This window comes from Phlebotomus papatasi, chromosome 3 (assembly GCF_024763615.1).
Source record: "Phlebotomus papatasi isolate M1 chromosome 3, Ppap_2.1, whole genome shotgun sequence".
NCBI lineage: Eukaryota > Metazoa > Arthropoda > Insecta > Diptera > Psychodidae > Phlebotomus > Phlebotomus papatasi.
Window position 1 is genome coordinate 74,439,411 of NC_077224.1, and position 26,274 is coordinate 74,465,684.

At 33.0% G+C, this 26,274-nt stretch overlaps 2 protein-coding genes across 2 annotated transcripts in view; both read left to right on the top strand.

Moving 5' to 3' along the window:
* The first annotated feature begins 5,988 nt into the window (after positions 1-5,988).
* LOC129806763 (ras-related protein ced-10-like) lies at positions 5,989-12,906 on the top strand. Its single transcript, XM_055855534.1, has 5 exons — positions 5,989-6,088; positions 6,615-6,773; positions 10,504-10,766; positions 10,847-10,939; positions 12,724-12,906. The coding sequence occupies exons 1-5, from the start codon at positions 5,989-5,991 to the stop codon at positions 12,823-12,825; spliced, it is 717 nt and encodes a 238-aa protein (XP_055711509.1). The 3' UTR covers positions 12,826-12,906.
* Positions 12,907-15,538: 2,632 nt separating this feature from the next.
* The window catches only part of LOC129807346 (uncharacterized), a 58,913-nt gene continuing 48,177 nt past the window's right edge, over positions 15,539-26,274 (top strand). The window contains exon 1 of the mRNA XM_055856555.1: positions 15,539-16,038. Within this exon, the coding sequence (XP_055712530.1) occupies positions 15,963-16,038 (76 nt within the window). The 5' untranslated portion in view covers positions 15,539-15,962. The remainder of the gene's footprint in view (positions 16,039-26,274) is intronic.

A 26,274-nucleotide genomic window follows, 5' to 3' on the forward strand; every position in this document is an offset into this window, starting at 1 on the left:
TGAAATGAAAATTTCAGAAAATATAGTTAAAATGTTATACTTTTACCTGTTTGAGAACTCTAATTAAATTTTGGTTTATTATGTTGAAAAAAATATGTTTAGGAAATATGCTGTTTCTTCTTAGAATGCGCGACCCACGTAATCCCTTAAGATACATAAATCATAAAGAATTGAGAAATTGTGCATTGAATTGCATAAATAAAAAAGAAGTGGCAAAGCGTCCCAATACGAGTTCGAAGTGTTCGAATTCGTATTTTATATTATAGGCAAATGTTGATCGCTTAAAAGAGCAATTTTTGAAATCTTTCTTGAAAAATCAAAATTTTAGCTAAGTAAGAAGAATAAGAGTTAATAATAAATGAATTTATGAATCTTAATATCTATCAATCTGATGAAACTTCAACATAAACATAAATAAAGTTTTTGTTATAATAAAGATAAATAGCAAAAAACAAATGAGCCGTAAAATATTTAATTTTGATTTTGATCAGTAAAAAACTCAAATATTTATAAAAATGGGTTAACAAATTAAAATTAACAAATAAGGGTTGTTGTAGCAAAATCAAATATTCTTTACTTTCCTTTACTTAGTTTCTTTGTATAAACTTGAGTCATGATTTTATGGCTTTTGAAGTTCTGAATTGCTGCTCAAATTTGATATTTGTTGACCAAATTTCTTTTTTTACTGCTCTTCTGCGCAGAGTCAATATAAAATTTCTTAAAATTAATAATTCTATCAAAACCATAATTTAAAATTACCCAACTTGTCTTTAAAATAGGCAGTATTTAATTGACGCCCTTTTATCATGTTTAATATTAAGTTTCATCCCAGTTAATTTTTACACATCATTTTGAAATCGATATTATTCAATCGCCTTTTTACTTAAGACTGTGCTATTTTATTAATTTATTGAAAATATAACTGATGGAGAGTATGAGTAGGGTCAAGTGATATAATTTGGAATTAGTGTTACAATTTGGACAATTCGTCGGTACAAGTAGGACATGGCTTTTTTCTTGATAAATGCAGTACAAAATTTGTTTTTAAGCACAAGAAACTAAATTATAAAACCAAAGCATTAAAATTATACAAATAAAAATGAAGTACTAAATTTATCAAGACAAAAATCCCTATCCAAATTGTACCATTGTCCAACTTGTCACTGTCTAACTTGTACCACTTTACCCTATATTTGATGAGCATATATCTGCAGAGTTTTGACTAATTTGCGAATTCAAGCAACGAAATTGTAATTACTCAGAAGACAAACTTAATAATTTGACTAATAATTGGTTAATGCAAAGTTTTTAAAAAAAATTCATACATAATTTATTCCTCAAAAACTTTGTGATATATCATTTTTTTTATCTAAAATTTTTATCTTTAAATGAGAAGCTCAGAGCAAAAAACTCTAATAGGGAAATGCATACGACTTAGAGTTTTTTTGCTCCGTGCGCCTCATATGTAGGTACTTTTAAAATTATTTTCCGAAATATTTTGTCGGCAAGAAAAGGTTCTTTGCTGATTTAGAGAAGGACAGAAACCGTGAACTGAAGAAAAAGTGAGCTTAGCTAATATTTCCCAGTACATGGGGCAATGGGCAAAATGGTCCAATCTTTCGCCTCGAATAAGACCGATATCAATGACTTAATATGATATGATATTTATCAACCATTTAAATAAATTGTCAGCAAAATGTGATTGCTCTTTATGACTATTGCTTAAAACTTTAATACTGCAATATTACACTACTTTTGTTATTTTGGTAGTAAAATTACCGAATGGGTTAACTCGTAACTCTTTTATTGCTCCTAAATTTCAAGTGCTCATTTAATTGCTCAAAATCGTTGTGAAAATTATCTGTTTTTCGAGCAAACCAAATTATTTTATGATACAAAATCTACAAGATAAAAGTCTTAAAAAAATCTCGCTTGGCATTAATCTTATCAGTCTAATCTTTATTCCCCGAAATCATGCTTTGGAGCCTAATGATTTTGGTAAATTTTCTTCATTTTTTTGTCATTTATTTAAAATCAAATACGTGTTGTGCATTCTTTCGTCTCACGTAAAATTTGCAGCAACTAATTTGAATAACAATCACTTCGTGTTTCCTCTTGTATAAGATTTTTTTTTGTGTTTGGGAAAACTAAATTTTTCACTAACCTACTTGAGCGTAAGTGCTGAGAAAACTTCATGGGGAAGTAAGAAGATGGAGACAAAACTCTATATAATATTCTCAAGTTTGATAGCTTGTTTTTTGTCCTCATCCTCCCTCAATGTTTTCACTTTATCCTTTTCCAATTTTCTTCCAAAGTATTTTCATATCCAAGGGTTTTGTTGAGGCAATTATATGGTGTAGTAGTGGGTCAAAAACTTTGTTGTTAACATTGTTTCACGCCTTGTGCTCATGTTCCCTAAAGTCTTCCCATGTTTTCTCACAAGTTATCTGACCAACTTACTTAAAATTCAGCAAAAATTCTTTTAATTGCAGCAAAAACACGATTTTTGTTCCATGAAGCGTACTTTAAAGTAATAAGTATCATGCAAAATTGCAATTAATCGATTTTGGAGTTCAACACATGTTTTATAATGTCTAATTAATCGAAATGATAAATTATTAGGCGTCATTTCATTAGCAATTAATTGAAGTTATTTATTGCGAATGATTTTTAAGGGATTATCATCCAGAACCCTCTCGATTAAAGTGAAAGCAATTAATATGAAAATCCTATTAACTCAATGACCTAAACATGAATATTTCATTTATGCTTTTTTGCTCAATGTATCCGACCACACGAGTGAAACTCACCACCATTGGCAAATTGAATCAAATTAATGGATTTACTCAGATATAAATTTAATTCTTCATGAGCTTTCATCTTTCACAAGGAAATAAAGCTCACGATTGACAAGAAAAATCAGGCGCGATTATTTTGCGAAAGCATCTTGACAACTTCTGCAGATATTTCTGTTTAAGCTTAGTCCAGAAAAAATTTATGTAGGGGTAATTTTTCAGACTTCGCACATACTTTGGCTTGGAACACTTTATATTTTTCCCAAATTCTCGAATTTTATCAGAAAATGTGTAACGTAAGACCAGCTATTGAAATACATTGTCATACACTGAGTGAGAGAAATCCGAAAAAGGTAATATAACATGCATTATTCATCAGAAATCGGTGTAAATATTACGCTTTTTAGGTGTATTATGTGTTAAAGTTACCCTTTTTCATGTTAATTTTACTATTAAAAGGGTGTAAAATTAACATTAAGAAATGTTGATATATTTTTACACCTAAAAACTGTTAAATTTACGAGGATAAAAAGTTAATCGCACCTTTTTTTTCTGAGTAAGGCAGATTCCTTGAAGAAATGTGGATAAAAGATGAAGTGTTCGAATTCGAAGCCAGAGTGTGTACGAAGCCTATTCTTTTTAAGTCATTTCCTTCAACTTGTTCATTTTTAGGGGGAGGTGGGGCTACATTGAGCTGTAGGACTACATTGTTATAAGATGTTTTCGAATATTTCTAAAGAAAACTGGGTTTGACAATGATCCAATTTGGATAGACAAAACAGTTTTGGAACTAAATAAAATAATTGTACGGACAAGCTTCATTTAGAAATAGGCAAAAAAAATCAGTTATCAATGAAGCCCCAGTGCTCAAAGTAGCCCCACCTAACCGTAAGTTCTTAAAAGTGCTGGGATATTTATTTATAAACACTGCAGCATTTTGATTCGCTTTTGTATAAACTTCTGTAAAAAAAAAAAACTTCCATTTGATATATCGTCATTTTGATCAGTCTGATCAGTTATTATTGTAACTTACTTACAGAAAAGTATTTTATAAAATTGTTTGTAAATGTTTGTAAATTATTACTGGGGATTTACGAAAAGTTCGCAAATCGTATCACCCAGTAAAAGTTTCGTAAAAGCTTATACTTTTTTCATATACATCATTCGTAACATAATCACTTAACGAGCATTTTTTTTGGTTCTTTTACAAACATTTGTTCGTAAATTTTTGTTTGTTTGGCAAAATTTTACGAATAAATGACAAAATGGTACGAACTTTTTGTGTGTGTTTACGAATTTTCATGGACAAATTTTTGTAAAAGAACAAAAATGCTCGTCAAGTAGGGGCCCATTAAGCCTAATAAAAATTGAAGATATTTTCACTTTTCCTTGTAAAAATTTTGCAGAAATTGCATCGCAACTTAAACAAATTTCCTCGTAGTTCTTGTATTATTTCGGCGAGCACTATGAAATATGTATTTTTAGATAGCTCTTAATGCACAATTTTGAAATATATCAGACTGATAAGTCAATTCTCTTTAGGAAAAAACTTGCCAATAGTCTTCAGTGCCTCTATGCAAAAACGTATGAAAAAATGAAATGTCGAGAAGCCCCTGCGTCAAGTAATGATATTACGAACAATGTTTATGAAAGAATACAAACTTTTACGAACTAGTTTGTGGATCGAACATTTCGTAAGTCCCCAGTAAGAATTCACAAACATTTACGTACAATTTTACAAAAGAGGTGTTTTGTATGTAGAATTTGTACTATGTTTATTGAAATTCTAAGAAAAAAAAATACCCAATTAGAAGCCTACCACGCGTTTTAAAGCATGAAAGCGGCTACAATTGAGAATAACATAATTTGAAACATAATTTGTGGTTTCAAAGCAGGTCTAAGTACTGCAACTGGAACACCTATTGCACCTACACCAAACCAATCCTTCTTTATTTGTTAGAGCTTTATTTTGGTATCCTTATACTTGCTTCAGACCTAAGACTTAGCCATCTGGCTTAACTTCTCTAATTCCTTATCAGGTATGATTTTTTAAGAAATTGTTGTTTAGGATTGGATATTAAGGACAAATAATCCATTAGATTTTGAAAAATTAATAAATTTGCTTTTTATTTAAATTTTTGAGACCTTCGGGAACTGGGCTAAACTTCCAGTCTGAAAGCGGCATTAATAAAGGACAGTAAAGCTCCAGGCCGGGACCATTTCATAACAGATGTAGGGCAAACAGCGCTACCAAGAAATACCCCTGCAATCTCCTAAATGCTAGATAGTAGCACAGGATATGAATATTGTCCTACTGTCCCCCAGAGCACAACAGTGTCCCGTGAACAGGCCAACTAGCGTTCTTAACTGGTGTATTGTTGAGATTTAAGATCTCATATCTCCATTTGCCGTCTGGTTCCCAGGATTAGCAAACGCTTAAAATCACGAAAAGAAAATTCTTTTGTTGGAAAATGATTACACGGTTAATATACGAATTTTATCATAATATTACCATATACTTTCATAAATGTTTTTTTTTGTGTTAAAAAGATTATTTTAATTTCGAAAAATATATAATAAAATCATATAATATTATTAGTTCAATAATAAAGGAAAAGTTGACTCTATTGGAGTCCGTAGAGTAAAAAAATAGCTGTTGACTATTGGAGATTGACTCTATCGGGAGTTGACTCTATCGAGGTCCCACTGTAATTCTATTTCTAGGAGCCTACACTGAGAAAAAACGGAGGTGCAATTAACTTATTTTGCTCATAACTTTAACACTTTTTAGGTGTAAAAATATATCAACATTTTTTAATGTTAATTTTACACATTCTTAAGGGTAAAATTAACATGAAAAAGGATAACTTTAACCCCTAATACACCTAAAATGCGTAATATTTACACCGATTTCGGACCAATACTGCAGGGTAAAATAAACATTTCCGGAATGTTATTTTAACTTTTCGGATTTCTCTCACTCAGTGTAGTTTTAAAACCAAATGTGATTTAGAATATATTTTTTCATAATCATAATTTATTATTATTCTTATTTTTGAATATCGCAAATTCTATTTTTAGTAGTTACTTAATGGAATTCATGAGTGTCCCTGTTCTCTTTTTATTTCATCCATATGTTAAGGAATTGTTTATATTTAGCTTGAAAGCCAATCCTTGAAAAAGCATTATCTTCATGAGTGGTTTTGTGTTTTCTTTGCAGACACATCAACATCATCCCCGACTGAATGACAAAGCTGTCAAAGATGGTGTCAAGGAGAGGAAATCGAAATCGAGTGAGTTTTAATATACATCCAATATTGGGAAAATAGTCGTGAAAATTGACACGACAATTGATCCTTGGGGAGGATGTTGAGGAAAGAATTTTTTTTGGTATAGATTTCCTTCAGATGACACCACTGGAATTAAATGTAGGTGGGGATGGGGAGAGACTGAACTTGTGAAACACAATCCTGTAAGGATGAAAGCACTTTGTGAAAATTGCCCCCTATAGTATATATCTCACTTAATAGCATTAGAATGCAGAAAAAAAAACCACCTTTAGAGTTATTTTCCAATCCCTCGTGTGCTTCTTTTCCCTCGATATACTTGAGGAATACCAAAGTGGAATTTTTATCGATAGAGAGAAAATATTTGCTTTTCATCTATTAACCTGTATGTCTGTTCAGTTGCGCCAAAACCACGCGCGGTTAACTTTTAAAGAAGATTGAGAGGTTTCTTGCTTTTTGTCTATTTGTTGAATATTTACCACGAAAATATTGACAATATCTCCAAAACATCTTTATTTGCAATTTAATGCAGATCGCTGCAACAAGGTGAATAACAATAAAGATGCCGTACCGTCCATTAAGTGCGTTGTGGTTGGAGATGGAGCAGTGGGAAAAACCAACCTGATTGTGTCTTATCTTGAGAATCGATTTGTTCCAGAACATATTCCAACAGCTTCTGACATCTACAATGGTAAGATACGTCATTATAACTTCAATGAATACCAAAGCATTATTCTGTATCCGTCAATTTCTTTTATAATATCAACCCTCAATGGCTTAAAGCACTATACAATGTATATTTATGATCAATGGGATAAATGGAACATGATATTAATTCTACTGAGAATTAATTCAGAAATGTGAAGGTGGTGGGGATGAACAAATGAGAAATAATTCGAATTCGGAACTTCGATAGGGGGAAAAGGGTTACCTTTAAATTGGGGTCTTTGAAATAAGGGATCTCTATATTTCATGACACTGAGCCTGGTCATAATGTAATTATGTAATCTTGACTACTTGTCTTTTGCTTTGTTTTCTCTTTCCTTTGTATTTACTTTCAATATTGTACAGTCTGCACTTCCGGGTTTTTGGTTGGCTTAGACGGCATATACAACCTGCGAAGGAGCATTTCCTTTCCACCGTTTGGCTCTGGAGATTGGTCGCCAACGCTAAGATGGCGGTGGACGCTAACCCTATCTTATCCCACTTTATAACTCCTTTGTGCTTTTTTAGAAAACTTTTCTCAATAGCACTCATTTTATTAATAATAAAGAATACTAATGACTAATAAAGTATAATAAAGAATAAAGAATAATTAAGCTTGACAATTGGTTTGTGCAGCTAAATTATATCTTGACAAGGACAATTTCCATTTAAAAATAGGAAAAAAAAACATTTATTTCAAAGGTATTGCAATTCAAAGCTGCACCACTTCCCCTTGGATAATAGATAATAATAGATAATATCGACTAATGGAGCAGTCATTGAAGACTTAAAGTATATATATATCTTATCATTTGGTTTCTAGACTGATTAAAAGCATTCAGACAAGTTAAAAGAATTTAAAAATTAATCAATTACTGCAGACAGTAAAATTCTGGATTTTTAGGATCGAAATGTCACCCGAATTTTAGATAAATTCGGGTGTGAATCCGTTTGGAAAAATAGTCTATGAAAAACTCTCAATGATTTAAAATTACACGATAACCAAGAAAATTCTAGGCGCATTTTAGCTTATTTGTTTCATTAGAAAATTAATACTAAACTTAAAAAATGCCAACAAACGTTATTTTTAAGTTTAAGGGCAGAATCACATTGACAGTAAAATGCTCACCGTATTTCGTTAATTTACGGATTTTCATTGCAATTCTTACACAAATTATCAATAACTGTATTACCATATCTAATACTCGGTGGCACTATGTGAAAATAGTAGGGGAGACTGGGGTAAAATTTAACAATTCTACAATTTTAAAATTCGATATCTTCCAAGAAAAAAGAGACCGAGGCTTCAAATTTTTATCATAGATTGCCTTCATGAATCTCAATAAACGTCAAAGGGTTTAAGGAATTCGAGAAAGGAATATAGAAAATAAAAAAAAAAAGATTTAAATTTTGAGCCCTGTTTATAAAATATTTGCCTTTCAGGAGATATCAATTTAGATTAACTTACTTTCCGAAATTGATGCATTAGTGCGTGTTTGCTGTACAATTTGGATATCCTGAATACGAATCTGTTGTTCGTTTGCGAATTTTTCAAAGGGATTTTCCTCATCCAGATTCAGATGAAAAATGACCACTCGAGGTAAAATTTGTCAGAACACATGGGGCAATAATTGGTAAAAAACGAATAATTCCGACATTTTACATGGCGAAAAGGCACATCCAGTCACTGGTTCTGATTAAACTGCAGATGATTTCTGAGGTAGCACACTTCCAACAGGAAGAGATTACATGATTTTTAGAAGAATTCCTAATATCACAAATGTGTTTTTAAGGCTCGAATTTTTCTGAAGATCCATAAACACAAAACACTCTCCACCACCTTCTTCCTCTGTTTTGCTATGTAACATTTACTCGCCAAACTTCGTTCAGTTCAACTCGCCCAATTCGCTCTTTTGCCATTTCTAAGCCGACGAAGAGGATATTATTGCCAAAAACAGCTTTTGGAAAATAATTTGAAAAACACATTTCTGGTTTAGATATTAAAAAGTGGTCTGCATAAAGTTATAAAGGAATAAATTTTCTATCAAAATATCTCATCTCAATTGAATATTTCACGAGAACCCGTAACAAAACGAAAGAAAATAACAATAAATACCCCACGTCTGACAAAATTTGCCCCAGCTGTTTTGAGAATTTTCACAAAATCATCTTTTGGAACATGGCTCGGAAAGCGCATTTCCTTTTGAGCTGGAGGAAAATAACTTCGGCAAAGTTGTAGAGCGGTAAATTTCCTATAGGAACAAGCTAAGTACAAATCATCCAGATTCACTGATCACTTGTGAAAAAAAATAAAATATCCGTTTTGGCAAATTTTGCCCTAGTCTCCCCTATAAGAAAATTGAATAAATAAAACGAAAATGCGATAAACGGTGAGCAAAAAAAAAACGATAGGATTTCTCGATTTCATCCGCACTTTCTGGAGGCGAAGGGAAATTTTATGTTTTGGAAAATTTTTTCTAAAGAATATCCTCTGTATAATTTCGTCACTTTCAGGATTGACCATATCGGGATTTTGGTTTTCGGAATTTTGGCTTTTCTATGAATTTGATTTTTCAGGATTTTTGCTTTCCTAAATTTTGGTCCATTAGGGTTTTTGTTTTTTGGGATTATAGATTTGGGATTCTGAATTTTGACTTTCGGGATCTTGCCTTTGGGGATTTTGACTTTTCTAGATTTTATTTGTCAGGATTTTGTCTTTTCGGAATTATGTCTTTTCCAGATTTTGTGGTTTAGGGTTTTGGCACTGATCTAAAGTATTTCTTTGTCTTTTGGTTTTGCTCATCTGAAACAGTGAAGGAACTTCGAAGTTCAGACTTAGATTTGGTTTACGATTTATTATTCTATTGTTTCCTATAACATTATACACTAAAATTTAGGAGGATTAGCTTTAATTGTCGCTATTATGCCTTGAAAATGGTTTTTTTTTATTTTATTTTAACAATTTATAATTAGTTAGAAATTAATTAGTTTAGTAATAAAAATCCGTACTTGGTTAAAATTTCACTAAAACTAACCGAATTTATATTACTCAAGTACGACTTTTATACTGAATAAATAAAATCTTATAATATTAGCTACGAAAAGTTAAATAGACAAGAACTTCTTATGAGAATAATACATAGTATGGGATATGGATCACCTTTGAAATATGTTTTTTTCCTCCTATTTTTAAATGGAATTGAACTTTACCGTGATATAATTAGCTCAACATATCAATTAAGAAGTTAAATTAGACTGTGATAAATTTTAGATCCATTTCAAAATATAACACTGACTGAGAGAAATCCGAAAAAGTTAAAATTACATTCCGGAAATGTTAATTTTACCCTGAAGTATTGATGCGAAATCGGTGTAAATATTATGCTTTTTAGGTGTATTATGCGTTAAAATTACCCTTTTCATGTTAATTTTACGCTTAAAATGTGTAAAATTAACATTAAAAAATGTTGATATATTTTTACACCTAAAAAATGTTAAAGTTATGAGGAAAAAAAGTTAATTGCACCCCGTTTTTTCTCAATGAAGGAAAAGCCCTATTTCAAAAGTGTTCCAATTCAAAGGTACCTTCACTTCCCTCTACATCACTTCCTTGTGATACTTTCGATTTAAACCTTGACTTTTCTTCGTTATTTTCTTATGTAGTTTTAAGAGTTTAAGTAGTATTTTTTTTTTTAATTTTTGGTTCCATGTTTTAGTGGACGTCCAAGTAGATGATGCTCCTGTAAGAGTAACAATCTGCGACACTCCCGGTCAAGATACTCTGGATGTCCTGAGGGAACTTTCATATCCGGACACAAACATCTTCCTCCTTTGTTTCTCAGTGGTGCATCCGGAGACTTTTCGATCGGTGAAGACAAAGTGGCTACCCCGTCTGTCGCAGTATCAGGATGCAAGAGTTGTTCTAATTGGCACTCATGCTGACCTTCGTAGTGACCGCAGTACAATTATTCGATTGCAGGTATTTGAGAGCGTCAGAGAGAACGCAATAAAGTGGTACTCTTGTGATTGCTAATGAACATAAAATTCAATTACTTATAGTGTCAAGGTGAGAAACCAGTTTCACTGACAGACGCATGGGATTTTGCCAGATCCATCGGAGCCAAATACATTGAATCATCGTCTCGGACAAAGGTAAATGGACAGATAAAAGACGATGACGGGGAAAAAGTACAGCTAAGCTTTTAACTGAGTCATGCGGGGCAGTTAATTCCTCAGAACTTTTTCTCTGGTACAACCTCCAATCTCCCGTGATTTTCCAATTTCCTGCCATAGAAATCCCTCACACAAGTCCTAATGCGTGGAGATTTGAGGAAAATTGAGGAAAAGAGATTAAAGACGATTTTTTTTAATACTTTAAATACCAAACTCATTCAATAGTATTTCCAATGGGGGCTTTTATAAGTTTCTCTATCAACTTTTGAGACAGACTTTATGTTCACTTCAATAAAGTATCTCTGAATTCTAAAGATGCAAATTTAGTGATTCCTCAAGGGGTAAAATTGCGTATAAAATAGTTCATAACCGTTTTTATTGACCGTTTTTGTATGTAAATGGAAATACAGGATGAGGCAATTTGAATGAAAATTTTAGTAAATGCATTGCATGTATAGGGTAAGTGTGCCAAATTTCGGCCAGCTTGCAATTTCGGCCACCTTTTTTGTTCCTCGAATTTCCATGAACTTTTAGATTTTACGTACTCTAGAGGTTATACAATGCAAAAGAATAACAAAAAATGTAGTTTCGACGAACGAGATGACGTGAAAAAGTCATTGGAGGAATTCCTGGAGGGTAAGGAACTGTGAGAAGAAGGTGGCCGAAATAGGGCACCAAAGATATGTCTATATATTTATTCATTTTAAAATGTATTAAGAATGATTTTAGATTAAATAAAGATGGTAAACTCTTTACAATGTTCCAAGCAACACTCTTTAAGAAAAAAAGAAGAAAAAAAATCAATTCGAATTTAAAATATAACATTTCAAACTTGAGACTTTGACGCTTGCATGCAACAATGCCGAAATTTGGCACACTTACCCTATTTAGCGCTCAAATTGAGTACAAGTAATAACTCAATTTTGTAAACATAGTCAGATTAAGGTTGCAGAATTGAGGTTTGATTTTTTTAAAAGGCAATTAGTGATTTTTGTCAAATAAAATTTACGTGCTTAGTTCCAATTGATGTATCGTCAGATGCAGCTTATCCAAAATTCCCGCAATAAATATTTGTGATCAATTAATTCAACTAAATTTTATTGAATACTTCTACATTATTCAGAATATCCATTCAACTTTAGCGTCATAAATTAATCTTTAGTATGCAAAAACAGTTGTTTTAATGCGATAGTAATGATTCGACCGTAAATGTTTAATCATAATTTTTACTAAAATTGACCTCGATTTGTTTAACATTTGTAGAGATAAATCATGTGAGAAGAAACGCATCAAAAGTACATAATTTCAAAAACTGGTATGAAATAGATATGAAGAAATTAACTATTAATTTCTTGTCTTCCATAAATTACTTTACCCTGTATTCCTCATCTTAAAACTTTCCCTAACTTTTCTATATCGATGGAATATGATATCCTATCCATATCCTCAAAAATATTGCGATATAACCACATAAAAAGTGCCAAATATTCCCTCTTGGAGAACAGTTTCCATTCCCATATCTCAAAATATGAATAAAAATACTTCCCAGGGTAATTTTAGAGGAACTCCGTGAATATTTTACAGAATGCCTGAATAAAAAATTCACAAATTTCAAGCTTTTCCCAATTTTTGGTGGGGCGAGCAATGTAGTAAAAGTTTTGGAGGGGGGGGGGACCTTATTATAAATTCAGTGATAGGTAGAGGGTGACATTTGTCAGGAATTAATCCCATGAGGTGACTAATTGATAAACTCCTCTTTATAGGACAAGGTGAAGGAGGTCTTTGACACTGCCATTTGGGATGCCCTTACAGCCCAGAGACCCGAGCCAAAGCCCCTGTGGAGAAAGATGCTGTGCCTGGCGTAATAGAATTAGTTTTACTTTTCCTCAAATACTTTTCCCCACAATTTGGATTCTCAATAAATGAAAGCGAAAAAGCAAGACAAATTCATGTGTAAGTGCATTAAAATATTAACAAGAGGTTTTGTCTTGTTTTCTGAGTCTCATGCATCATTTATTGCAACTCAAACCGGCGCTGAAGTTAAATTACACGAGATTTATTCTGGAGTAGAATAAATATGAGGTGTAATAAAATCAATATGTCGTCGATTGCATCAGCTATCGTTGTATTTGCATTCTAAGAGATTGTCAGGACGTTATTTCTTTCACTCTTTTCTTTTTATTCTGAAAAGTGACTTAAACTTACTAACCACAAGTATATCTTGAAAAATTCGAAAATCTAGTTGTGAAGATCCAAAAAAGAGACTTTCTTACTTCTTATACTTTTGCAACGCGGCCGAGGTACATCCTGTTCGAATTTCGAAGTGATCGAGTGTCAAAATGTGTCGATCTTCACATTTTTGTGATAGAACAGCTATGCTTACTGTTCTCGTCCCATTATTTTAATCACTCCGTAATGACTGAGTAATTCTTTCCAGCTTTCTAGTGTGATATTTGATAAATTTTCCCCACCTTGTTCGAAAATTTAGTATGAAAATTCGAAATTGAATTTGAATTCTTCGAACATCAACGACTTTTTGTGCAAATTTACCTTTACATTTACCTTTTATCCAAGACACTATTGGAGAATCAAAATCTACTTGTGTTTGGGCTCAAAATATACTATTAAGGAATAATATTTATAATTTTTTGAGCGAGGCCCAACATTTATTAATGGAGATACGACAGAAGTTGGTGCGAATGACTATGCCTTGATTTGATTAATAAATTTTGTGAAAATATCCGGATTAAATGTAGGAATAAATAATTAAATTAATTAAATAATTGTGACAAAAACCATAATCGAATTATTTTATTAAAAGCTATACTGGTGAGTATATTTAGCGCAATACAAAATTTCAAGATAATTTTTTGAGTTTTTTGAAATAATGCATTAAAATCAAAACATAAAAAGTGTCTCAAATATGTCGACTCTCTCCTATATGAAGAATTTCCAGGCTACTTGGAAAATTTACGGTTCCTTCTCATAAACACGAAGAGGACATAGTAAGTTAGGTTCTTGAAATGGACAACAATGAACAACCTATTGAGGCGAACTAACTGTCCAAAATTACAAACAAAGTGTTCAAAATTACAAGCAAGGTGGCCAAAATTACAAGCTAGGTGGCCAAAATTACAATAGAATTCATATCTACAATTTTCTTCATTTTAAAATGTTTAAAAATTACTTTAAGGAAAATCAAACACAATAAATTTCTTGTCAAGGTTCCTGAAGAGATGGTAACAAAAAAATTAAATTTTTATTGAAAATATTGCACTTCAAACTTAGAACATTGGTGTTTATAAGCACTCTGTCCTAAATTACAAACACTTTCATTTAGTATTTTTCTTGTTTTACTTTCTAAATTTTTGAATAAAATTCACTAGTTATCGTTTTGAGTCAAAATTCATGCCCAGAGAAACATTTTTCTCTGGATTCAGGTAATGAGCACATTGTTAAAATTATGCTTTATTCATCAATCAATCTTTCAAGTTAGTTGGAATAAATTCATTGTTTTTAATACGGTAAAGTTACCTGAATGATAAAATATACCAACATCTCTGAACATCCCCGAAGAATAGAAACTTGGATATCGTCGGTTGCGTTTACCTCTGTCGTATCTGCATTTCGCTCCTTGGAAATTACAAGGGGTCAACTCACTTTTTTGCGATTTTGAGATTCTAATGCACTTAGAAAGACAATTTAATAAATTTTCAGATGATATAGGTCACTAAATTTCGTTATTAGAAAAGTTTTTCAAACTTTTAATCTTTTTGATTACTTGCATAATTTTGTTTGAAGTAAAGGGGCACAAAATATATTCATCGTTCAAATTTTTGTGAAACAGGGGACTAACTCAAGCAAGTTGATCCCTTGTCATTCTAATTTCAGCAAAATTTGCACATCATTTAGAACGACAAGGAGCTAACTCATTAAAAAGCCTATTTTGAAAGGTAAAAATATAAAAGTTTCGATGTTTATATTAGTGCTCATACAAAGAATCTTTCACGTTGTCTCCTGAATAATGGCCGAAAATTAGTTGGCCCCTTGTAATTTTCAAGGAGCGATTTGTTTTGTATCTGCATTTGGTGCAAGCTACAATACAGACGTCCTCTCTCGCGTAAAATGCTGACACAAAAGAAATGCAGATACGACTGAGGTACACGCAACCGACGATATATCGATCGTCGACTGAGTTAACAATTGTCAAATAAGTCGTACGCTCTACTGTTTGTGCAAAATATTTCTCTAGCGAAAGCTCATTACTATGTACACGTCATAATTATCTCATCTTAGTTATCCTTATATGTGCCAATATTTTCTTTAGTTAAATTACAAGTAAACAAATCTGTATAAATACAGCTGTAAATGTATTTTAAGCATGACTGCAAACCACAATCCCTTAGGCCACAGAATGTGTTTCTTGGGGAAAGGTTGGCTTGAATTGTGCCAGGAAAGTTCGGCCGGAAGGGTGTTTTGAGGAGACTGGAAGGGCAGGTGATTTTGCGCAGGCTTCCAGGTTCACCCCTCAAGCCGTCCAAGTATGTTTATGAAAGACACAAACTCTGTGGTGAATTCAGTGAAAGACGTGAGCCTGATACCGACAGAGTGAGAAAAAGTCATCAAGCAATTTTCACAAGTTTTTTTTTTCCACAAATTTAATTTTGACTGAAAAAAAAGAACTGTCCGCAAAGTCCAAAGACATTTCCTTCCGTTTTTTTGGTTGGTGCTTTCCTCGGGAAAAGGGACTTTGTATTTTGGGAAAGCTATAGGAAGTGTGAGTGAAAAAGCGCGCCAAAAATTGTGGACTAGTCCAAGGAGGAAAGCAAGAGGAGGAAGAGAGAGATACGGATGAGAGGAAAAACATAGAGAGAGATTTTCCCGGTTGTATTTACTGAAGCCGGTTGCTGTTTGAATTGACTGATAAAAAGCAAACAGCCAGAGGAGGTATCGCGTAGAAATCCTGCGATAGAGAACAATAGGAGGAAGAGCGGACCAGTAGATGCTGAAAATGCATTTTCCACTGTGGATTCTGCCTATGGCACTGCTCTGCTGGACAGAAATTCAAGGCATTCAAGGTAAGCTCTTGATAATTCACTGGCTTACATATCATTACACTTGTATGGAAGAAAAGCCCTTTTTGCAGATTACAAGACTCCCAATCCCCTAAAAAAATAGCATATCTTACTTGCTGATCAGCAACATGTTGGAGGTATTCATGGGAAAAAATGACTCATACTCCAAAGCCCCCCTGCCTCCAAATCTCCACATGTGTCGGGAAAAATGAGAAAATCCTCAAATGAAATATGACATCCTCGCAATTCTCTGTTTATTTCTCATCTACACCCTCGGTAAAAAAAAGCCACCGAGAGCTTTCAAATGGACTTCCATGGTATAAAAGCTGAGTTAGCATCTGGTGAGCCAGTCCTAAAAAAAATCCATCATTCTATCTAAAAAAGCACTTTTGCTATTTTCTATTTTGGGTCCTCTTGAATGAAAATACAAGGACACGTGAAAATGGCTAGAGAATTGCGAGGACCCAGAGTCACGATACTATTCCTCAGTCACTTGCAAATTGTACACTGCTAAATGATTCAACATTTCATTTATCGCAGCTATTTTTTCTTCCTCTACTGTGACACAGTCAGAAACTTTTTGCACATTACTCTGGACATTCGCAAAATGGTTGTTGCTATTGCAGAGAATTTTCCGCGTGATTTTCCATTAGACACTATCAGCAAAACAAGTAACTTAAATTAGTTGTAAAAACTGAGAACTTTTCCAATTGCATTTTATGGCAATTAAATTGAATTGGGCGACAATTTAAGACAATCAAATAAACAAAATTTTAAAACTAGTTCAAAGAATTAAATTTGTATTAACTGTTTTATTTCTTTTTACTAATCGTTCCTAAAAATATACTATAAATATACTTTAATTGCTTAAACTGAAGGAAAGAGGATTTAGCTATAAAATAACCAAGATAGGTTGTAATGTTAGGGGTAAATGGGGAAGCTTTGAGATTGGGCTTTTTTCTTCTATTTTATGTGAAACTGAAACTTATTATGATATAATTTAGTTCAACAAACCATCAAGTAAATGTGATTTAAATACTACCAAGGGTTGAAAAATAATTTTCCAGGAGTTGAAAGAGGCGAGGTTTGAATAAACTCATGACAAGGTTTGAATTTCTACTCGCCAGGGGTCGATGGGAACAAGGGTTGAATACTACGCCTGTCACGGGTTAAGCTATACCCTCGGCAGGGTTTGACGAAACAGGTTTTAAGATATAGTCCTGACGAGGATTGGTCTTCACTCTTTCCAAGGTTTACTAAGAAAAGGTTTTAAAATATACCCCTGACAGGGATTACGGTTTACTCTTGCCAGGGTTTGACGAAAACAGGGTTTAAGATATAGTCCTGACGAGGATTGATTTTCATTCTTGCCAAGGTTTACTGACGGCAAGGTTAGTTAATATTCGTGAAAGGATTTGACTTTCTACCTTTTCAAGGGTTGGTTATAACAGGGTTTAAAAAATACTTGTACATCAAACCTTGCCTCGTTTAGGTTGAAACAGGGTTTGCCATCAGTTTGATAGACAAACCCTGTTTTACTTACCAATTTAACCGTGGATTTTTTGAGTGCAATTGTGAAGATAAATTACATCATGATAAGGCTCAATTCCATATAAAAATAGTATTTAGAAACCCAATTTAAAAGTTACCCGTTACTAGCATTTAACGTTATTAACATCAAGAAAATTATTTCAAGAATTTTGAAATTTCGAATTCTAAATCAAAGAATCAAGATGTTAAATCTATTAGGCGCCTTGGAATTGTAAGATCCAAGTCGCAAACTGTGTATATTTCAACATTTGCAATTCTGAAATCAATATTTCAAGATTTTAAGACGTCAAAGGACAATGGGCAAAATGATCCAATCTTTCGCCACGAATTGGACCTGTGCCATGGAATAGGTATTAGCAAAGGTAACAACTTTTGTTCCGGGACAAACCCCTAAAGTATGTAGGAAAAGCATTAGAGCATAAAGCATATGCATAAGAATTGCAATGATTTTTTTTGCAAAACTCCTTTTATACAATAATGGTTTATCTTATATTGGTCGTTTCTAAGAACAATATGTAAAGGATGGCTTAAGAAAGGTCTTCCTAGAACAAACCATCTTTATCTCTTCATTTTCCTTGCCATTTTCTAGATCTTCCTAATAAATCTTTGAAAATCTTTGAAAATTTATAAAAAAAGGATTGTTGTATATAGGGAAATATATTATGTGCAGAAATATTTGAATTGGAAAAAGAGTCAATGCCTCTGAAGATCGCAGGGTCCTAGAAGATACCGTTATTCAAATACTTTGAATTAGTAAGTTAAGAGTAAAAATATTTTAATTGAGCCATTTTACTAAGAACTTTTTATTAAAATTCTTTTGGTAACGGTACCTTTTTAACCCTTCTTCATCAGCAAACCTAGCTCTTTTTTTTAAGAAAGTATTCCTGTAAAGTAAAGGGTACAAAAGAACGCAGCATTTTTTAATCGAATTAAAGGATATTCGAGGATATTTGAGGAAAATCTGGATAATTACAAGGAAAATGAAGAAAAAAGGATACAATTTCTTTTAGGAAAAGGTTCCTTGTGATCTCTTTAAAATCGTTATTTGGCACCAACTACTTACGATTACGATATACCGTTATTGTGGAAAGAAGATAAGTTTCATAAAATGATTCTATCCATTTCTTAAGAATTCTTACTTCAAGATATCTCAAAAACTTGACGTGATAGACTATAAGTTTCTTCGGGAGATATGTTAAGGACACGTCAAGGACTTAGAAAATACCGATGTTTTCCCATTATACGAAAAAAATTTTCGTTTTGTTGCCCTGTAATACATTGAAACAAGATTAGTTTGTATGGGAGCTACCAGAAGGGCCAGTCAGAGGAAAAATCTAAAAATATTTATTTAAAACTTGAGTCATATTATCGACTTTGAGCCGAATTTCTTTAGATCGGTCAAGCCATTTTTAAGTGATAAATTGTCAAAGTTGTGAATTTTCATAAGGATATCGTTAATTTCCCATGGACTGACAGTCCTTTTTGTCTTAATAATAATAATAATTTTTGTCTTGGGTCTCGGTAAATTTTAAGTAATACGCCAATATCTACAAAATGGGCCTAGTCTCGTCTCTGGCGAAAGGTTGGACCAGCTCCCATACATTTTTGCCCATTGTTCTTTCTTATTGTCTTGAAATAATTCAACTTACTTATAATTAATTTTCCTAATTTTTATAGGGAAATTTTAACAAATTGAACAGAGAATAAAGATATTTGTTAGTAGTAAAGTTTCGTTAAGCGAAGAAAATCTTGACATCTTCACAGTAAAAAAATGTGTAAAATTTTACTACTATAAAAGTTCAAGATAGACCATTTTAGTTGTTTAATTTAAAAATGTTTAAAAAATGCACAACATTTTAGTAATTTATTGTCACGTGATTGAAAATTACCACTATTATAGTTTCAACAATGTTGTTTAATTTGAAAATCTGTAAAATTTTAAAACTATAATAGTGTAAAATCGGATAAACTAATTATTTAATTGCGATCTGCGTAAAATTTCTCACTGTTATAATCATAAAAATTTTCAACAATGTTTCGTGATTTAAAACTCTTTTACAAATTCTAAAAATTACCACTATTATAGTATGATTACAGCTTTTCAAATTATTATAGTGTGAAAAAATACACAACTATATGGTATTTTTTGTCACATGACCAAAAATTAATACTATTATAGTTTGATCATAAATTTTAACACTATTATAGTGTGCAGCCTTGTGTATTTCAACCAAATTTGTTAAATTTTGAGACAAAAGATTTTGAATTTTTAATCAAAAGCTGTGTAAAAATGGTTGAATTTCCAATTAAGATTTATACTTCAGTCGAGATGCTTTTCATTGGGCAAAAGTCATATAGAACATCAAATATTTATATACATAATAAGTATATCGTGAAGATCCGAGCATCAGATGTAATCATTTCGTATTAGGAGGGATCCCGAAAACAGGAAAAACCAATAAAAATGTCTAAAGAGGCAAAAACATCAAAATCTTCGAAATGAAAAGAAAATTTAACAATAAACAGAATTCAACAATTTTTGAGTTTACACATAAAAATTCAACAATTTTTAAATTTAACACTATAATAGTGGTGTGAAAGATTACACACTATAATAGTGTTAATTTTTTTTACTGTGTTGGTTCTTAGCTTAACTTAAGAATTTAATTGCAGGTTTATCTAATGTTAGAGTTGAAAGGTGAAATTTAGTTTTCTTGAAAATATAAAGTGATTATAATTATTTAGGGGAAAGCTTTCAGTCTTCGCAGATATTTTAGCTTTGAACACCGTCTGGTTTCGTACAATTCATATTTTTCCAAAATTTCTTTAATGAATCTGACCTACATATGGCAATATATATTTAAATAGCTAGTCTAAAGCCACATATTTCCTGAAAAAATTGGATTAGATTCTTCAAAGGAATATGGGAAAAATATGAAGTGTTCGAATCCAAAGTGCGAACGAAGACTAAAAGCATTCCCATAAAAAATAACTAAAACCTAAAAAAAAAAACAAATTAATAGGATACGATGTAGAAAAGCTATGAATTCAAATTAGTCGATTTAGTACTTATCATTCGAAAAGTTCTTGATGTTTTCTCAGTGTAGCTAACTAATTTCAAATCAAGTGAAAGCTTTTATTTGATATACATTTGATATTTATTAGTTATGGTATTCATAGAAACGTGTGATGTGAATTTAGTTGTGATGGAATTTTAGAAAAGCTGGATAAACTATTCAACTTCTTTTATGACACAAAATATTTTCATAGTAAATCCACTCCATTAATTCACGCACTGTTTTCTGAAGTCCCCAAAATGTCCTTTTCAAAATACAACTTCTACATATTCAGTTTTAAAACTCAATGCAACAGCAGCTCTTTAGAATGTTCAATGACCAATAATTTCCAATTTTCCAGTCTCTACTTTTCAATAAAAAAAATATCATCAATTTTCCCAAGTTGATTGCACTCTCTCTCTTTTTTTGGGCTTTCCCATTGATGCAATTTATGCATCCGGAATGGGCTTTTTCTCTTGCCATATTTTCCTCTATTTGTCTGACTCTCTTTCTGGGGTGATTATCTCCCCATATATCCACTGGGTGTAAAAAAGTGAAAATTGCCATTGTTCTTCCACAAAAAAAATATTCTGACCATGAGACAATAGTAACTATATTTTAGTGAGGCTTTTTTCTGCCTCTGCCGGAGGGTGTCACAGGGAAAAAACAAAGAATTTTCCGGGTGTAAAACATCCATAAATAGTAATGCTATTCGGTGAGCAAATCTCCCCTGGATTTCTGACTAGCTGTGAGTATAAATTGTCCCAGTCTTCCCGGTACCCGAGCTTTTTGTGCCTAGCATAGAGGCAAAACGTGTCTCGAATAGTGTTAAAAAGGCGACCACTGTGCTGTGAAATCTATATGAGAGGCAGGATATTATATTAGTGATGTTGTATTGTTATAAAACAACCCCAAAATTGCTCAGAAAACACACATATATGCAAATTTTCAGCCCAAAACGGCAAAATTGGAATGGGCAGAACGCGAACGTTCTCATCCAAAATATACGAGAGAAAGTGAGAATTTTTGAGGGGCAGCCAACCAAGAGAAAATTCGTTCTAAACAGCGTTTTCCAAATTCAAAGAAATTATCATTTTTCCTTAAAACCCAACATTTTTTCTTAAGCATGAATTTATGGATAAATTTTTGTCATAGGAAAAGTGCATGTTTGAAATTTCTAGTTCTATAGTCACGTCCTGTGATGCTTTTCCCTATCGCAAAAGCCACTTGAACGTGCTTGAGATTGTACATTATCAGGATAATTTCGAGAATTTGTAGCTGAATGCGAGAAAATTAGAGAAACAACGTGAATATGAAAAATGTAATAAATTGTAAAAGAATTTTACATGTAAAAATGAGAAACACAATTAGATAAATATTTGTACAATTTGCGAATTCGCCTTTGAAAGTAAAATCACGGGGTGTTAAAAATCCATGCCAAAAAGTTATTTTCAGTTAGAAGAAACAAAAAGAGTGAGATTTCGTAAAATCTGAACAAAAGAAGTACTTCAGACTAACTTTTTTGCAAGAAGTCGTCAAGGACAAAAATATAGAACTCATGGTTTTTCAGGATATCCGGTTGTAGAATAAAGGCACTCTGCTCCTTTCTTACTGTTGTTCTAATCCTAATTAATTCCCTTATTCTTTTCAATTTTTAAATTAATTGGATTTATTAGGAATGAAGAAGAATTACACTGACTGAGTAAGGGAAAACATAACAGGATACTAAAAGCAAAAAATTGATAATATTTTATAAATGAGTAATTTTTTGTACAACACGTGAAAGGGTTTATTTTATTGATCAATTTAATAGAGTACCAAATTTTCGATTTCTTAAAAAATGTAACTGAATATTACTTTTACTTCCAAAATAATTAGAAAAGTAGGGAAAGGCTTTCAGGCTTCGAATACACTATTGCCTCGAACACTTCATATTTTTCCCATATTCCTTTAATAAACCTGACCTATGAAAATATATCCCGATCATGTATCCTGTAGGGCAAAGTACTCTCCCTTCGAACGTTCATGCCTTCGAATAATGTGAATTTTCTTTTATTTTTCCTAAGATGTTTTACATAATTATCACACAAATATTAATAATTCATAATACGCTAATAATATTTAGTAAAAGAAAATTCAATTCGAAGGTATGCACGTTCGAAGGGAGAGTACTTTCCCCTACACATGACTGAGCTAGCTCATTCATTTCACCTGGATAGAGATCACAATGTTGGGTTCCTCGTACAGCTCCTCTAATTCATGGTTCATTTTGATTCTAAATTCCCCCGTTGCAACATCTTCCGCGGGTCCAAAAATTTTAGGTAGGATTCATCTTTCAAAAACCAGTAGCAACCTGTCTTCTGTGCGGGTTACCGGGGTTACTTCAAGACTGCATGTGACAATGGGTTTCACAATTGTTAAACGTATTAATGGTTCTGTATACTTTGGTTATCGATGGCCAAGAGTAGTCAGTCATCTCACTTAGCTTACCTTAGGATCTTGACCAGACATGAGGATTAGCCGAGAGACGGCTTACTGTAATTATATTAGAAATAATGATAAAAGTGCATTTCCAACATTTTCCAATAAGGCTCCTCTCGGCTTAAGTCGTAATTGTGTCTAGGGCATTACCCTACCACTGCCAATCTATCATTTACCTCAATCCTGACTTCAGTGCCCGCAGTGCCGGGAAATTTTAAGTGTTTGACCACTTCAAAGTTCAATCGTTCATGGTAATGTTTTGCCGATATCTAGGCCCTACGCTGCCCCCATAGATAAACTAGCTTTATCTATGGGGGTCCGGAAATTGTAGGAAGTGGAAAATCATTCAGGGAAAATGCATCAACTTTTTCCAGAGCTTTCGGCTCAGTCTCCAAGCCTTCATCAGTGGCTGGAGCAATATAAAGAGAAAGCCTTTTTATTCGCAATTCAAAAAACATATACATTTCTTACACAACTTACTCAAGTCTTCAGGTTCTTCTCTGAGTTTCGTTCAACTTAGTCAGACTTATTTGGTCCGGGCACATTTAGAGAATGGTGACACTTTTTTACTAATTTAACAATTTTTCACTACTCTAGGCAATAACAAATTTTATATTTTCCTTTTTGTCGGGGTTTTTGTAGTATCAGGGAGCCAGTCTTTGTTCGCACTGATTTTTTCTCAATAGTTCAGAAGTTAACAAATGTTTTTTCATTTTTAACTATTTTTGTCCGATGGTGATTTCAGAATAAATTTCCTGTTTTTTCATTTCTCCTCTGTAAAAGATCATCATTTTCCTCTTGGAAGGGATCATCACTCTCCATCTGTGACATCCAGCCACTGATGAAGGCTTGGAGTCTGAGCCGAAAGCTCTGGAAAAAGTTGATGCATTTTCCATGAGTGATTTTTCACTTCCGACGATTTCCGAACCCCCTTTGATAAAAAAAAAGATAACCATGTAATAGAATAACTGACGAAGAATAAGTATAATGCAATAGGGAGATGACCTCCTACCGGGTGCGTCAGGGATGCTGATCCTTTCAGAGACCAAGCAACAATGTTTTTTCGCCAAAGCCTTCGACGCGACAGTGCGCCTTCTTCAGTGGTCAAAACCGTGATTCTTTATCTCTAAAATTTGTCTTCCTACACTCATCTACTCCTACTGAGGAACAACAGGGCAGGTAAATTTTAGGACTTCCTTTAGGAGAACTTTGGACTTGCATATTCAACACAAAACCAACTCTAACTCAGTTGGTTTGTGTTGAATGTGCAAGTCCAAAGTGCTCCCAAAGAAAATCCTAAAGTTTCCCTGTTGTTCCTTAGTAGGAGTAGATGAGTGTAGGAAGGCAAATTTTAGAGACAAAGAATCACGGTTTTGACCACTGTAGAAGGCGCACTGTCGGGTCGAAAGCTTTGGCAAAAAAACACTGTTGTTTGGTCTCTGAAAGGATCAGCATCCCTGACGCACCCGGGAGGAGGTCATCTCCTTATTACGTGATCACCATGTATTTCGTTTTTCCTTCGTTAATTTGGAGTCCTATTTCTGCCTCAATGGCGAGTTAACTTAAAGCATGATCTAGCATTATACCCAGAAACTCTAACGGCATATTGCAGCGTAAGGTTTAATAACATGGGACATAGAACATTCCTAACCCCAGACCTGAATCTGCCCTGAAAATCCTCGTCCTCTGTCCCGCTGCTTTTTAACCTGGCATATTGAGTTGGAAATGGGCATTCTCATTAAGTTGATTAGCTGAGGTCGAATGCCAAGCTTTCCCATGGCTGTCCACAAGAGTCATGTGTTGATTTTGTCGTAGGTCTGCTTGAAGTCAGTGAAAAGCTCATGGACTTAAAATTTGCTCTGGTTCTTTCAAACTTTAGAACTTAGTCGGAAGGTGATCCTTTTATTGCTACTTTACTCAAAATTTCTGAATAGAGCACAAAAAACCTGTCAAAATCAATAAATGTTTGTCTCTTTTATTGAGAGTAAATATTTTAAGGAACTGTCCAAGAGCTTTTATGAAGTGCTGGACAACAAACTGTCCTAAAAGTGAACAATGTGAGTCCATAAAGTACCCATTTGTTTGCCCCATGAGGTGTTTTGTGTAATCTCTAGGGGGTCGAGGTTCAAGGGTAGTAAAAACATTACTTTATTGCTCTGGAAAACATCACGTTCTGCGAAATCGACTAAAGCACATCTAAGCACTACCAATTTTTCTGCAACTTTATCACATCTCGTCATGAGGTGCCCAGAAAGAGTTGGGAAATTAAAAAGAAATGCTATTATCACACGATTTACTCTGTCATTCAGTTAGAGTTTGAATCTGAAAATTTCATGGTGAAAAGTCATCAACACATCATCCACATTACATTATTGCTAGAACTCCCAATGGGAAATTACATTTTCCAGACAGGACAGAAATGCTGTGGGAAATCGTTGGCTTTTGGGGTGGTAAAAAAAAGCTCTTAGATATTTTTCACAATTCAACGTTGACTTGTGTCGGTATTTCACGGTAATCCGACGGGTAAAATCCGCAAAAGGACGTCACGGAGCAAAGAAAATTCCACCTCTTGAGGAAGAGATACCCCCAGACAACATTTTAACATTACAAGCGAATTGTGGGTGGATAAACCCTTCGCTTTAACTCCCGCACTGAAAGCTTTATGATTTCACTCCATATCGGGCTTTTCGATGGTCCATGGGCATTAATGCCACTCTCCTCCCCCTAAACATCCTTATTGCCTTTCTAAGGGGGCGATAATGTTAGAAATTTCTTAGGGGAAGCTACTCGATATTTCACACAACAAAGCATATAAATCACTCGCATTAACTTATGTATATTACAAATGAATACAAGTGAAATATTTCCAACATAAATAAGTACATAGATAATGCAATAAACTACATGTTTTGGTTAAAAGTTACTCTATGTTGATTAAAATACTTTAAGGAAAGTTTCATTAAACATATAAAATATTTAGTGAATTACTAAAATAGCTTGAGAAATACTTTCCTAGGGGAGCATCTAAACGAGTGAATTTTGATTTGAAATTTTCCTCTTGGAAAAATCTGGGTTATGTTTAAATAACTTTACTTTCAAAATATTCTAAGGCAAAATTTTTTTTTTAAATATTTTCAACAGATGTTTCTTG

Bases quoted from the DNA above. Each gene is read 5' to 3' on its own strand.
- LOC129806763 (XM_055855534.1), top strand. From the start codon at position 5,989: ATGAGTGGTTTTGTGTTTTCTTTGCAGACACATCAACATCATCCCCGA. The intron at 6,774-10,503 runs GTAAGATACGTC...TCCATGTTTTAG, and splicing joins AGCTTCTGACATCTACAATG to TGGACGTCCAAGTAGATGAT. The intron at 10,940-12,723 runs GTAAATGGACAG...TCCTCTTTATAG, and splicing joins AATCATCGTCTCGGACAAAG to GACAAGGTGAAGGAGGTCTT.